This window comes from Pelodiscus sinensis, chromosome 21 (genome assembly GCF_052426305.1).
Source record: "Pelodiscus sinensis isolate ZL-2025 chromosome 21, ASM5242630v1, whole genome shotgun sequence".
Classification (NCBI taxonomy): Eukaryota; Metazoa; Chordata; order Testudines; family Trionychidae; genus Pelodiscus; species Pelodiscus sinensis.
The window spans coordinates 19,757,378-19,770,872 of record NC_143072.1 but is presented as its reverse complement, the minus strand read 5'-3'; the positions used below and the strand labels follow the sequence as shown (position 1 = coordinate 19,770,872).

The 13,495-nt window shown below is 46.3% G+C and overlaps 1 protein-coding gene across 9 annotated transcripts in view; it reads right to left on the bottom strand.

Annotated features, from left to right (window-relative positions):
- ACACA (acetyl-CoA carboxylase alpha) overlaps positions 1–13,495 on the bottom strand; it is a 237,340-nt gene that overhangs the window by 125,334 nt on the left and 98,511 nt on the right. For 7 of the 9 annotated variants that reach the window (XM_075904774.2, XM_089772236.1, XM_089772235.1 and 4 more), the window contains 3 exons: positions 12,227–12,334; positions 7,220–7,276; positions 6,875–6,919 (listed from right to left, as the gene is read on the bottom strand). In XM_075904774.2, the coding sequence (XP_075760889.2) occupies positions 6,875–6,919; positions 7,220–7,276; positions 12,227–12,334 (210 nt within the window). The remainder of the gene's footprint in view (positions 1–6,874; positions 6,920–7,219; positions 7,277–12,226; positions 12,335–13,495) is intronic. The other 2 variants (XM_089772238.1, XM_089772239.1) reach the window with 1 other exon arrangement.

The window sequence follows — 13,495 nt, the reverse complement described above, 5'->3', positions numbered from 1 at the left end:
CTTGCTGCCTCTTTCCGATAGAGGCAGCAAGGGGAGGGGGGAGCGACTATAGTCGACAAGCCTGCTATAAGCATTTGCTTATCAGATAGTTAACTAGTCCTTCACATCCCTAGAATAAATATGGAGTCCAACCATCATTCTTAGAATCCCAAGCACATTTGAGATAGCAAAAGGAAAGAAGAACAATGGAATGTTGCCTCAGTTCAACAAGTACAGCACAATGAGTGAGAGGGTCGAAGTTCACTCCAGCTAACCTGGCAATGGACTCAAACTTAAAGGCCAAGAACCACCAAGCTCCTCGAGTCTGACCTCTTATATAACACAAGGCATAGAATTTCATGCAATTTGTACGGAGCCCAATAGTTTGCGTTTGGCTAGAGCATCTCTTCCACTGTCGTTGCTTCCAGCGCTATAAATGTTTTCTCAGGAAGTATCCCACCATTAGGCCCAGGAACAATACTTTGTAGCCATAAGGTTCAGCGATCCCCTAAAACAGCATATAAGGAAACAGAGCCTTCCACATTGCTACAATATCTTCCCAAATCCCTCCCACCTGTCCCCTCTGCATGCTGCCAATTTCTCCCAACATCATCCATGCTCATTCTATCACTAATGTAATTGCTTTCGAGACATTTGACTAGTGTTGTGGGCAAATATAATAATTAAATGTGCACGCACACAAGAATCCTTAGTGCTCTGGTACCAAAAACCAAAAGAGTGCTCCGTTTCCTAGGAAGAGGAATTATACCCCTGCTGTGTTCTAATCAACCAACCATCATCAAGACAATCAAAATAATTTGCCTAAATTAGCCAATCAAGACACCCTGCAAATCAGAGAACGCAAAAAGCTACAAACAGAAATCATCATAGCTGATTATTATACTAATAATCGCGTTAAAAACCTAATGAGATGAGGAAATTGGAAGCTTGCTGGAGCAACTCTCTATTACCTCAACATGCTGGGAACTAATTATATAGACTGTAATTAAAACAAAAACAAGCCCAAGCCAAGCCCTGGGTAAGTTGATAGTTGGTCCAGTAACAAACCGTACAGAATAGGAGACAATAATGAAGACAACGTTTATGCAGCAGCTCTCTTACGAAGAACCCAAACTCTACAAACTTCTAGCTGATCACAAGCTCCGTTGCCTCTTCCGGGTTGGACGTGGCAACCTTTTAATACTGCACAGCTCTACATAGCAGATCCTGACCGAAAGCAAATCTAATCATGTCTGATTTAACCGCAAAGGAATTCAGACAGGTGAAGCCGGACACTTACATCAAAAAGATTCACTAAGTTATTAGATTTTTGTCATGAAATTTTTCATCACTAGAAATAATCAGGACACTGGTTTGCTGACACATTCAAACAATGGCACAATAGTTGCTGTAATCACAGAAAGAATGGTTGGTTACTGTTCGAGATATGTTGCTCATGTCCATACCAGAGAGAGTTTGTGTGTGCGCCTGTCTCATACATAATTGTCAGAAGACTTTTCTCTAGCGTTACCCAGTTGAGTCTGCTATGGCGCCCCTTGTATACATGTGGCAGCATATATACCCCTACCGATCCAACTCCAGCTTCAGTTCCTTCTTGCCACAACTGTCTGACAGAGGGGAGGTGGGTGGATCTGGAAGGGACACGAGAAACACATCTCGAAGAAAAGTTACAAAAGAGAAATGACCATTTGTTCAAGTGATTGCTCATGTGCATTCCAATATGTGACTTACTAGCAGTGTGTATGGAGAAGGGATCGGACCTCAGCTCGTTGCTGGGTGCAGTACAGCTTTGCCGAACACCACAACGTCCCGGGCCTGCTGGGTGAGGGTGTAATGAGTTGGGATGGTGTGTGCTGAGGACCACACAGCCACCCAGCACGTGTCCTGAAGTGGGACCTGTGCCAGAAAGGCCACTGACAAGGCTTGCACCCAGGGCTGGCACTTTGACCAAGTCACAGCACAGCCTGAAACCAGTAGTCCAGGATGACAGGGGCTGCGATGTAATCGGGAGGCCCTTCAAGCGCACCGCAAAGATGAAGAGTTGCGTCAACCGGTGGAACAGTTTAGTGTGCACAATATAAAAAGCAAGAGCGCACCTCAGGTCCAGGAAGCGCGACACCCTGTCCATGGCATGGGGCTCAGGGAAGAAAATGTGGGGGGAGGGAGAGGAGAAATATCCTGATTGAAATGTAAAGGCAAAACTTTGGGCAAAAAAATCATTCTTCCGCTCTACTCTGCACTGATTAGGCTTCAGTTAGAATATTGTGTCCAGTTCTGGGCACCACATTTCAAGAAAGTTGTGGGGGAAATTGGAGAAGGTCCAGAGAAGAACAAGAAAAATGATAAAGGGTCTAGAAAACATGAGCTACGAAGGGAAGACTGAAAGAATTGGGCTTGTGTAGTTTGGAAAAGAGAAGACTGAGAGGGGACGTGATAGCAGTTTTCAATATCTAAAAGGGTGTTACAAGGAGATGGGGGGAAAATTGTTCTCCTTGCCCTATGAGGACAGGACAAGAAGCAATGGGCTTAAATTGCAGCAAGAGAGGTTTAGGTTGGACATTAAGAAAAACTTCTTGTCGGCGTGGTTAAACACTGGAATAAATTGCCTAGGAAGGTTGTAGAATCTCCATCACTAGAGATATTTAAGAGCTGTTTGGACAGACACCTGTCAGGGATGATCTAAATGGTACTTGGTCCTGCCATGAGGGTAGGTCACTGTACTCGATGACCTCTCAAGGTCCCTTCCAGTTGTATGATTCCATGATAATTAATCAGAGGCTGGGCCACCGTGTCAGACTCTCAAGAGACAGAAAATCCACAACAAGCTTGGACTCTTTGACCACCTCTGCTGGGAGACTGAGACCTTGGGCCACATGCCTGAGCAGATCCTGGCATGCCCTAGCATCCATGGAGGGAGGGGACAGGGTGATACTAGCATAGCCTCATCTGGTGATGAAGAAGAGGCCACCGGGGAGGCTGGGTCATCCTGTCCCACCTGCTCTCCTTTTATGTCCCCTGCCGCCTGGGGGTCAAGGAAAGGGGCTGTCAGTTGTGCTGCTACCAAAGCCTGTTCCTCCTGCCCCTTGGGAGGTCCTGTACCAGAGGTGGGGCTGTGGCCAGAGACCAGGCTGAGGGTGGTGCCCAAGTCAAAATGTGCCATCGAGGTAGCCCAAGAAGGTGGTCCCTGGCCTTGGCCTCAGTGATAGGCCTAAGGAGTCCAAAAGGGTCATTGAATGGGTGCCTGCCATTGTGGGGGTGACGCTTGCGTACTGACGGTGCTAGGAATGGGAGCTCTTGAGCATGAGGGTCTCTGACTCCTAAGCGTACTCCCATGCTGACCAGGGAGGGGCTGACCAGATGCACCCAGAGAACGGTATCGACACGAGTGAGCATGGACGCTGATGGCAGCAGGCTTCTCATGGTGCCAAAGAAGACACCAATGCCAGGCCAGGCTGTGGACTCAGGGTGCCGACTCCATGAGGGTCAGTGTAAGCAGCTAGTCCCTCTCCAAGACACTGCAAGCAGGTGGTATGAGGATCCCCTCTGGGCATATACTTGCCACACTCCACAGCCTGTTTGAAACCCAGGGGCTTCTGCATGCCCCAGGAGCACAAACAGGAGGGGAGGAAAACCCTTAAATTAACTACTCTGAGGAACCTGAACAACTAATCTATGCAACAAGACAATGCTCAGGTAGGGACTAACTACTTGCAAAGCAGGAAAACATCAGGCAGAGAAAGGGAGAAGTCCCAGGCTCAATCGCACAGGCCTTTGCCAGAGGTGGGTTGTGCCCACGAAAACACGATACCACGTACATGTTTTGTTAATCTAAGATGCTTCAGGACTATTCTTTTCTTTGAGTTTTTTTACTTGCAGACACTCTAATGACAGTCATCGGGGGAAAGAAAGAACCGAGGCGGGAATCAGTTCGGCAGGGAGAAATTTGGCCTCAGACAGACAGTCGCTATTGCCTTCTTCTGGGGCCGACTTCTTAGTTTGGGTGGGAGTTGTTTCGTTTCCACAAAGGGCAGCTTGTGTTAAAAGCTGCAAGGGGAATTAAAATTCAACCAAAGCTATAGCTTTTAAGCTCTATTTAAATTCAGTGGCTCTAGCGTAAATCAAGCAGTCTAGCAGTTTTAAGAAAAACCAGCACACACGCGGCAGCACTCTGAAAGAATAGCATTTAGCCATAGAAAATGAGTACTTGCCCATCATGGGGCTGATTATGGGTCCAATCCAACTGCAGCTGAAGTCGGTATTAATTTTGCGACTGACTTAATGGAAGTTGGGAGGGGACCAGTAAGCACCACATGCAGAGAGGCAGACCCCCATCTCACACTAGGATCATCTACACCAGCTGAGGATTTGCCCTAGGATCTAGATGCTTTTAGGTCAGGGGTGGGGAACTTCTCTGGAACTGGCCCCTGAGGCTCAGGGCTCCAGCTCCCCAGCAATTCCCCCACGGAGCTAGGCCCCTCTAAGCTCTGGTGTGCAAGGGGAACGAGGGAAGTGCTTTCTCCTTCTCAATCCGTGAAGTATTTTTGTTTGCGTCTCACGTGTGTGCAGCCCCCGACTGATTTTTCTGTGGCTCAGCGGCCTCCGACCCAAAAAAGGTTCCCCACCCCTGCTTTAGGTACCCACATTTTTGTTTTTAAAAACCACACAGACCCTCTGTCACACAACAGACTTTACTGAGGCAGGGTCCAATTCCCATAAAACTCACAGGTCAGGAATTACCATTGGAAGGATTTGTTAATCCGGAATAATGGGTGAGAACGTCAAACCTGCTGCCTCTCTCAACCCATGCCCCAGCTCCCTGGGGGTTCTTCTGGTTTTCTCTCTCTTTCTGATCAGCACCAGCCAGCAGCTGCATTCATTCACAGGCTCACAATCCATCCCCAGGTATCAACTTTATTCTCTAAGCTCCTGATTTTTTTTCTGAAGCCCGGGCTTCTTTGCACAAACACCCTGCGCTTCCCGTTTCCTTTCTAAAGCCACTGACTGACACACATCTATACACGCTATGAGCTGACAGGATTCTACCATTGGCTTTCCCCAATTGACCATTCAGTGGGTATTTCCTCTAGCATTTTGGAAAAGCTTTTGCCTGGAGGATAAACTCTCCTATTTCTCTGCAGAGCAGAGCCAACGACGCTAACTCGGGGATAAGAAAAATATTCCTAACACTAGATATTTCTAAAGGAAAAGCCAGAGGGTCTGTGAAGCATTTTGTCAGCGTAGGCCACAAAGGCTCACCTAAAGAGCATAAAGGTGGTAGCAGAAAATGAATGATCCAATTGGCAAAGTAGAAAACTTCTGAACAGGGTGAGTACTGCAAGCAGACACACAAAGGGAACTTATTAGCCGCTGTTATTAAATTAACACATACAAATAGATTGTCAAAAACAGCTGCAATGAGACACTTTAGTGCAGGATTCATGGTGTGTTATTAACACCTTTCAATATTGATCGTACTTTGCATCCGACAACATACTAGCTCTGGGTTAGAATGCAAGCACTCCCCATCTCCGTGGTGTGCATTCGCGTCACAATACACGGGTAATTCCAAGTGAGGCTGCCCAAATTATCATGAAAGCAACAGAAGGCTTGTTGCCCGACCATTATTATTGCTGATGTTGGAATGTATTTTCCACATCGGGCTACTCAGCTGACTGCATTCCTTGCACACTCAAGTGCTCCTATCAACTTCAGGCTGGGTTGAGTGGATACACAAGGGGGAAGAGCTGATTTGTGCCCTATAGCGTCCTCTGGAGAGTAGGAATTAAACTAGCCCATTGTAGTCGAGGCACTTCAGAAGGGAGAGCTGCCCAGTGGTTTCAACACCAGACCACGTGCTGGCAATCCAGAGTCCAACTTCCAAAAGTCTGAGTTAATCTGAAAAGCTGGAAAGGAGCTTGGAGACCTTTGGATAATATTTATAATATTTTTAGGTTATAAAAGAACCATCTTAGAACAACCAAGGCCACCTTAAATTATATAGGTACAAATTCAGCCAGGAACATAAGTTACTAAGTAAATTAAAAGCATGTGAGTAGCTCCCCTGTAGTCAACAGAACTACTCATGTGCTTGAAGTCAGGTGCCTAAGTACCTTGCTCAAATCAGGGCACTGTGGCTGGATTTAAATAGCGCACTAAAGAGTCACACCTGCATGACACAGTGGGGATTGTGTTCGTTGTGTTTGCTTTGTTATGTTGCGTGTGATTCCTACTGTCCTGTGCTGTTCTGTAGTAACTCTGTGTGCGCCTCAGTTTCCCTGGGCACTGCACCCATGCCGGCCTAGGGATGGAAGTTTTGGGTGTGACTCACTGAGGGAGGCTGCCCAGGCCAGACATACCCAATGGCTCAGGCTGCCTTGTAACCTGAGCCTAGGTAGAAGATGCAATCAAGTGACATCAGACAACTCTGCCTGGGGGAAGCTGGACAAAGGAGGAGACTGGACTATCTCCAGGGCTGGGACTGGTTGCTGGGTGTGAGTTAGTCTCCATTGGCTTAGGATGCAGGGAGTCTAGCTGGCCTGGAGGTTGCAGGGATGGGGTCCAGGTCGCTGGCTCGGGGCTCCCCTCTCCACAAGTTGGATTGTACTGACTGCTTCTGGTTCCTGTGTTAACAACAACAAGGCTGTGCTACGCTGTCTCCCTGTGAACCAATAAACCTTCTTTTCTACCTGTTGGCTGAGAGTCACATCTGACTGGGGATGGGGGTAAAGGGCCCGGGTGACTCCTGCGACTTCCCCACACCCCATGACACCTGCTTCTCCTTATTCATATGCAATGACCAGAAACACCTTATTTCCATGAACTGCAAAGAGGAGTTTAAGGCAAAATTATCTTGATTTGTTTTCCTTTTACTTACATGAAATCTTTGATCCACCTCATAGTTGACCTGTTTCCTGAAATCCTTATAAATCAAAGACAGAAAGACGGGGAGGGGGAGGAAGAGCAGAAGAAAGCTAGCAGTTAGTATTCAAATCAAATGCAAATTAAGACAAGATTACAAGTGACTCGAAGATTTTTCTTTTGTAATTGTCAATTTTCTCAAGCAAATTCACTGAAACAGTCTCAAGTTTTAGAGAATGAAGGCAACAAAGGCAGAACTAAAACTATAGTAAATGCAATTTTTAAATCTGAAAAATATTAAGATGATCATTTCATTATACAAATATAAAGCTTCCGACCAGGAGGGGAGATGTTAAAATACCTTTTGTGCTACAAGGAATGTCAGCCTTCGAATCCCATGATCAATCAGGACGGATTTCTGTAAAAGGGAAGGACAGCAAACAGAAGAACTGGTTTAACAGGGAAAAAAACCATAAGAATCAAATCAGACCAACAGCTTCTAGAAGGGGAGAGCTTCATGCCTCTAAACTGCAGACTTGCAATCCAGCCCAGCTTGGTGGTGACTGGAAGTTCTTATCAGATGGTTGCTTAGCAGCACCTGGGAGCAAATGCAATGAGTCTCAGTCCTGTTTGGAGGGGAGAAGAATCCATATAACAACCACATTTGGCACCAGCTGGGAAGCTTCTTGTCTAGCTCTGCAGGGAATTAATTGTTCAGGGAATTGTGTTACTAGCAATGGAGTTACTTCGACAGTAAGCTATTTGTGGGAAGAGACCATCTTTTTTTCTGTGTTTGTACAGCACCTAGAATAGTGGTCCAAAACTTGGGGTTCTAGATATTATGGAAGTAAAAATTAGGGGGCTATGCTCACCAACCCGCCCCCCCTTTAGCGCTTTTGCGCACAGAAAGCGTGTTGACATCATTCTGTCGCCAGGCAGGAAAAACTTTTTTAGAGAGAGACACAATGAATCATTACAACATGGGGCTCCAGCAGTTTTCTTCAATGTTAAAACTGAGCTTCAAAAGCCAGACGAATTAATCTACAACATAGATGACAAGAGGCAGGAGAGGTTCCCTTTCTGCCTTGGTCAGGGAAACCACATTAAAACAATAATCTAAAGCAGTATACATAGTCATGAATTTATACAAGCGCATGGGCTTGCAAGGCATGTTCCAATATAAAGATTTCAGAGGGGTAGCCAAGTTAGTCTGTAGAGGATAAACTTTAAAAAAACAATTTTTTAAAAAACCAACATTTCTGTTCTGTGTTGGTACAACACCAGAATTAAGGGGTCCTGGTCTGTGACTGGGGTTCCTGCATGGTATGATAGATAATAAACATTATCCTGCCAAAAAGACTTCAGTATCAACAGGCCTAGTTCTACAAACCTTTGCTCTGAAGGGCAGCCTTTACACATGCAAATAATCCATGGAGCAATTCACGCCAGCAAGGATTACAAAGGGTTGACGGATGGGGCCTTAATGTAGATCAGCAGTTCCCAACCTTTTCCAGACAGGGACCCATTCTGACAATTCAGGAAGACTTGGGGACCCAAGGCAATTCAAAAACGGGGGGGAGAAGAGGGGGCAGAGCCACCTGGGGACACACTTGGCAACCCTTTTGAAATGTAATGGCGACCCATATTTGGGTCCAGACCCATAAGTTGGGAAACCCTGATGTAGACTGTAGAAGTAACAATGTTAAGAATGGAAAGTGGGAAGAGAAGAGCGAGATGGAAAATCATCCTGGGTTTGGGAATATTTTATCATAGTCTAAAATAGTCACGTATTAGAAGGTTGGCATAGAAGCTAGGGAAGTAAAATTCCCGTTACAAAGTTAACCCGTTAAACATTTTGCTTAACCAGTTGCTCCAGCCAGACCGGGCTGAGCCCGCCATACCGTGCCAGTGGCCTGGAGAACAAGATCCCAGTGACTGGTGATCTGGAGATCCAGCTCAGAGGCACAGCGAGTTCTGGACAATGGGAGAGAAGACCACAGGGATCTGACCAGCTGGTTAAAGGAGAGGCAGAGAAGAGGGGGGCCCAGGCGACCTTGTTTACCTGGACAGAAGACAAAGGACAAGGGAGGAGCTGCTGGAGAGGGATATCGGAGGCTTCTCTGGAAGGAGGGGGTTTCTGCATGGGGCAGAGGGAGTAGGCAGAGCCCATCTGGTTGTAATTGTTCCTTTGCTGAGGGAGTCAAGGCCTACAGGCCCTGAGTGCTCCTATGCGGTGTTCAGATGCTCAATAAACCAGCCTGTTTTATGCTGGCTGTGTCTCGCTGTGGCCTAGAGCAGTGTTTCTCAACAAGTGGTATGAGTAATCTCGGGGCACTCGAGAGAAGTCTGGGGGGTACGTCCACACAACTGAAATTTGGAGAAAACTGAATTTTGGTTTTGGTTTTATTATTTTTGTACTTTTTACACCCAAACATTTCATCGCCCGCCCAGCTACGATTAAGTTGTTTAAACAAATGTGTTGCAATGGTAGAAAAACACATGTGTGCGTCTGCAAGGTAGGTACTGGGAGTACTTAGAATTTTTTTATATTTTTTTAAAAGGGGTACTTTATAAAAAAAAAGGTTGAGAAACACTGGCCTAGAGAACAGGGTTGAATTATTCCCTCTAGGAGTGGATGCCCTGGGGTTCCAGAAAGCGGGGGCCCATGGCAAGAGAGCGTCAGACATGCTGGAGGCTCAGAGAGGTGCAGTCTAAGGAGGTGGAGCAGCTTAATCCCCAAGAGAGTGGACCCCCAGAATGGGCTGTTGCACAGAGGGGGGGTCCCCCTGGGGACCGTACCAGCCAAGCGCAGGTATGACCGATGAGTCTGTGACACGGTTATATGGAAAAAAAAAGACAAGATGACATGACAAAGCAAGGACAAAGGACTGAGTACGGCAGGAGTAGTAAAAAAAAGTTGGGTTGGGTTTTTTTAAATATGATTTATAGCAAAGAGATTGTTAAGTCAGTAAAGTGGCCCAGAGCCAAAATGTAGGTGAATACTGCCCATGATGTTTATCATGCCCGCTGTCCCTTTGAAATTAGTTTAGATCTCACGGTCATTTTGTTCCTGTTTCTGCTTTCTTTCCCCACCCCATCCCCCCTTTCTAATTTAAAATGAAAAGGAGAGTGAAAAGGGGGGAAAAAACACCTCAGCATGGCCAAGAACAAACCCATCCCTTCTGGCATGGACTGAAATGTTTTACTAAGGTTAAGCCCTTTGAAAATGAGCATCAGGGACTATATTCATGGCAAAGGAAGAAAATAACTTTAATAATGCCATGATTTACAAAGCAAAAATTGTTATTGCTTTTAAAATTCCACAAGTGGCAGACAATAACAGCATAGCAACAGGATTCTGATTACATTGTAATAATGCAGGTCTCACAGCAAGTCCACAGCTATTACTGAGCGATTAGGCAGCAGCACCTGGAGAAACTCCATTTACACTGACTGCCTCAATCTCCGCCACAAGTCATTTACAAGTATATGATCCTAATTCCTATTAAAAAAAGCCACACACAACATGCTGGGACTGGAAGATTATTTGGACAATTTGGATCAACCTATCTGATCGTTTAATGTGAGGGGGTGTTTTATTTCTTTTTTCCTTCCATAAAACGCCTGGAGCACAATCATGCAAATGAAAAACAAAACTAGTTTTGTTTTACTTTTTTAAAGAGACAGTTAAATTCAGAATTGGACTGAACGCACACAGGGATTCTTATACGCTTCCAGTTCATTCGGCTCTTTGTACGGAAAGGAGAGTTGTATTGTGCATATTGTTATGTGGTTACCTAATGACTAGCACTGCTATAACCTCAGAAGTCACCGCATTCAATACACAGCCCACAGGAAACACCTATTTTACCAGCCCCTTTTGCCATCTCCCAGTAGGGAGCAGGGGTTAGAAACCACACTCCCCACAATCCCGCTCAGGGCCATGTCAGAGCTGTCATGGGGTCAGCAGGGTCTGCGTGCATGACGGGATATTCACTGGGAAGACAGTAGAGGGGTTTTCCATGTCAGGCTAAGGGGAAGCCAAGGCCCACTATGGAGGGAAAAGGCATGATACAGAGAAGCAGCTGCTAACTCGTGTTAGCTCGGAGTGACCACAAATGTCGAACCTAGTCCATCGCTGAAGTGAATGGGAAGCCCTGCTCTAAGAAGAGAGAAGCCAAATTTACTAATTAGATACGCACAGTGCCAAAGAAATCAAGCTAGGGGAGATGGAGATGATACCATGCCAACAAGTACTACTGATTTGATTAGATTAAGGATGTCATGCCACATGCACAAGTTATTTTGATGTCATCTTAGACGTTTGTTACATTGGAAACTCTACTGCATAATTTGGGACAATGACAGTTATTTGATGCAGTTCAGGCTGACATGGGGGAGGACAGTGTATCTTGCTCCTTTAGACACCAGATTAATAGCAAAGCTTCGCCAGACTCATTTAAAACTATAAGTAGCATTTACCAACAGAAACTAAAGAGAAAGACTTTTCAGCTGATGGATTCGGATGCACCATTAGACAACACAAAGGGCACTCTGTTATTCAGTTCCTTCCCCAGAGGCATGAGGAAACTGTAGCTACATCTAATTAGAGAAATTATATGGTTTTAGATTTGATAAATTAAGCATTTCACTGTTCCATTTATATATTTATTTTGCAAGATATCTGGGAAATGCACACAACTTTTTTCCAAGAGAAAATGTCTCCCTAGAGCAGGGGTAGGCAAACGGGCCACTGCAGGCCATATCCAGCCCACCAAGCAAGTTGATCTGCCCCGCGGAGGCCCTGCCACTCCCCCCACCCCCAGGCCAATCAGAGTCTGGGGGGGGGGGGGAAGAAGCGTGCAATGTCTTCTCCTGCCCTGCCCCCACTCTGCAAGGAGTGCATGGCATTTAGAAGCGCTGCATGATCCTGGCAGGACAGGAGGAGACTCTGCGCGCTCCCCATGCCCCCAGGCCAGTCAAGCCCACAGAGGCCCTGCCACTCCCCTTGCCCCCAGGCCTTGGGGTCAGCAAGTGGGGGGCATGTGAAGTCTCCTCTCACTGGGTACAGGTACCTAGAGGGAACCACCAGCTGTTCTGAATAGCTGGTGATTTTCTCTGGCAGAAGATGGGGGGGCAAAGACTTTGCATGCGCCTCCACCCCCAGACCAATCAGGGTCTGTGGGTGGGTCAACACAGAAGTGTCCTGGCTCTGCCCCTTCTGCCGGAGGCCCCGCCCCCTTCTGGGGCAGCCCGGGGCCATTTAAAAAATTTCTGAAGTGGCCCCCAGTCAAACATTATTGCCCACCCCTGCCCTAAAGTGTCACAATAATATTGGTAAGTAGGTTCACGCTGAACACCCATTCACCTTGCTTTGTGTGAATGCCCTGAACGTGGCCGCCAGCCCATCATCATCAATGTCACAGTCGGTTTTAATCGCAACATTCAGGATGTGAATGGGTTCGTCTCTGGCATTCTGTAATTGAAAGAAAGCAAGCCTAATAAATCAATTATTAACAAAAATGTTACATTTCTATAACCTCTCCATCAGAAAGGCTCCCCAGCTACAAATACACCCGTAATAAAATGCAACTACCTCTGGGAAAGAGGTCAGCATCTAACCAGCAGGCTGAACCAAAGTAAAAGAAGGGGAAATTCTTGACCTAAAACACTGTGGAAATCCCTACCCTCACCTACACTACTGGGGGATCTTTGATGTCCACCGACAGCAGACTGAAGCTTCATTCTGAAGTTCTCCTGAAGGCTCACGCACGTTAAACTGTTTTGACAGAAAACACTGGTTTTCAAAGGAGTGTGGGTGCACCAGGAATACAAAGGACCTGATTCTGCATGTATGTAGCATTACTACAATGTCTTTGTAGGGCACAGGGAGAATTTTAGCACCAACAAAAGTAGCAAAATTCAAAAGGGAAGGGAAGTTCCCTGCACGGAAGCTAAGCAGCATATTTTCACAGCTGCAGTGCAATAGGACATTATGGAAGCTCAGCTAAAACAGAGCCATGAAAAACTAACTTGCTTAATACTCAAGAACTTGCACATACTGGGTATCAATCAACAGAAAACAGTACTTGGTTAAGACTAGGGGGAGGCAGATAGCACAGAAGGAGGAAGTTACAGAGGAGAGCGAGAACGAATGAGACTAGACTTATCCCACACGCAAACATCAGGACAAATGCTCTGGTGTGAAATCCACTCGTGCAATGATTTACTCCACATCAGAGCTTCCAGCCTGCTAAGAGGGTTGTGGAGCTGCTGCCTGTCCCTCTGAGGCAGGGCTACTCAACATGCGGCCCGTGGGCCACATGCGGCCCCAGCCCACTTCTTTGTGGCCTGCAGTGCAGTTTGAGTTTACGTTGGGCTCAACACGCAGCCTGCAGGTGGGGTTCTTTGAACACGTCCTCCACTGAGAACACGCTCCACAACGGCGAGTCAATAGAATGGTCTTTTGTTGAGATGCATTTTAGTAGTTACATTCCTGGACTGTCATTGCTCATTAAAAGTGCTGTCATAGGGGTGGAAATCGGGTAAATGTTGCATTGTATTAATATCAGCAGAACTGACTTAAATGGGGCCTGCGTGTTGTGTAGTCTTGCCTTAATCTTTGTATTCATGCCCG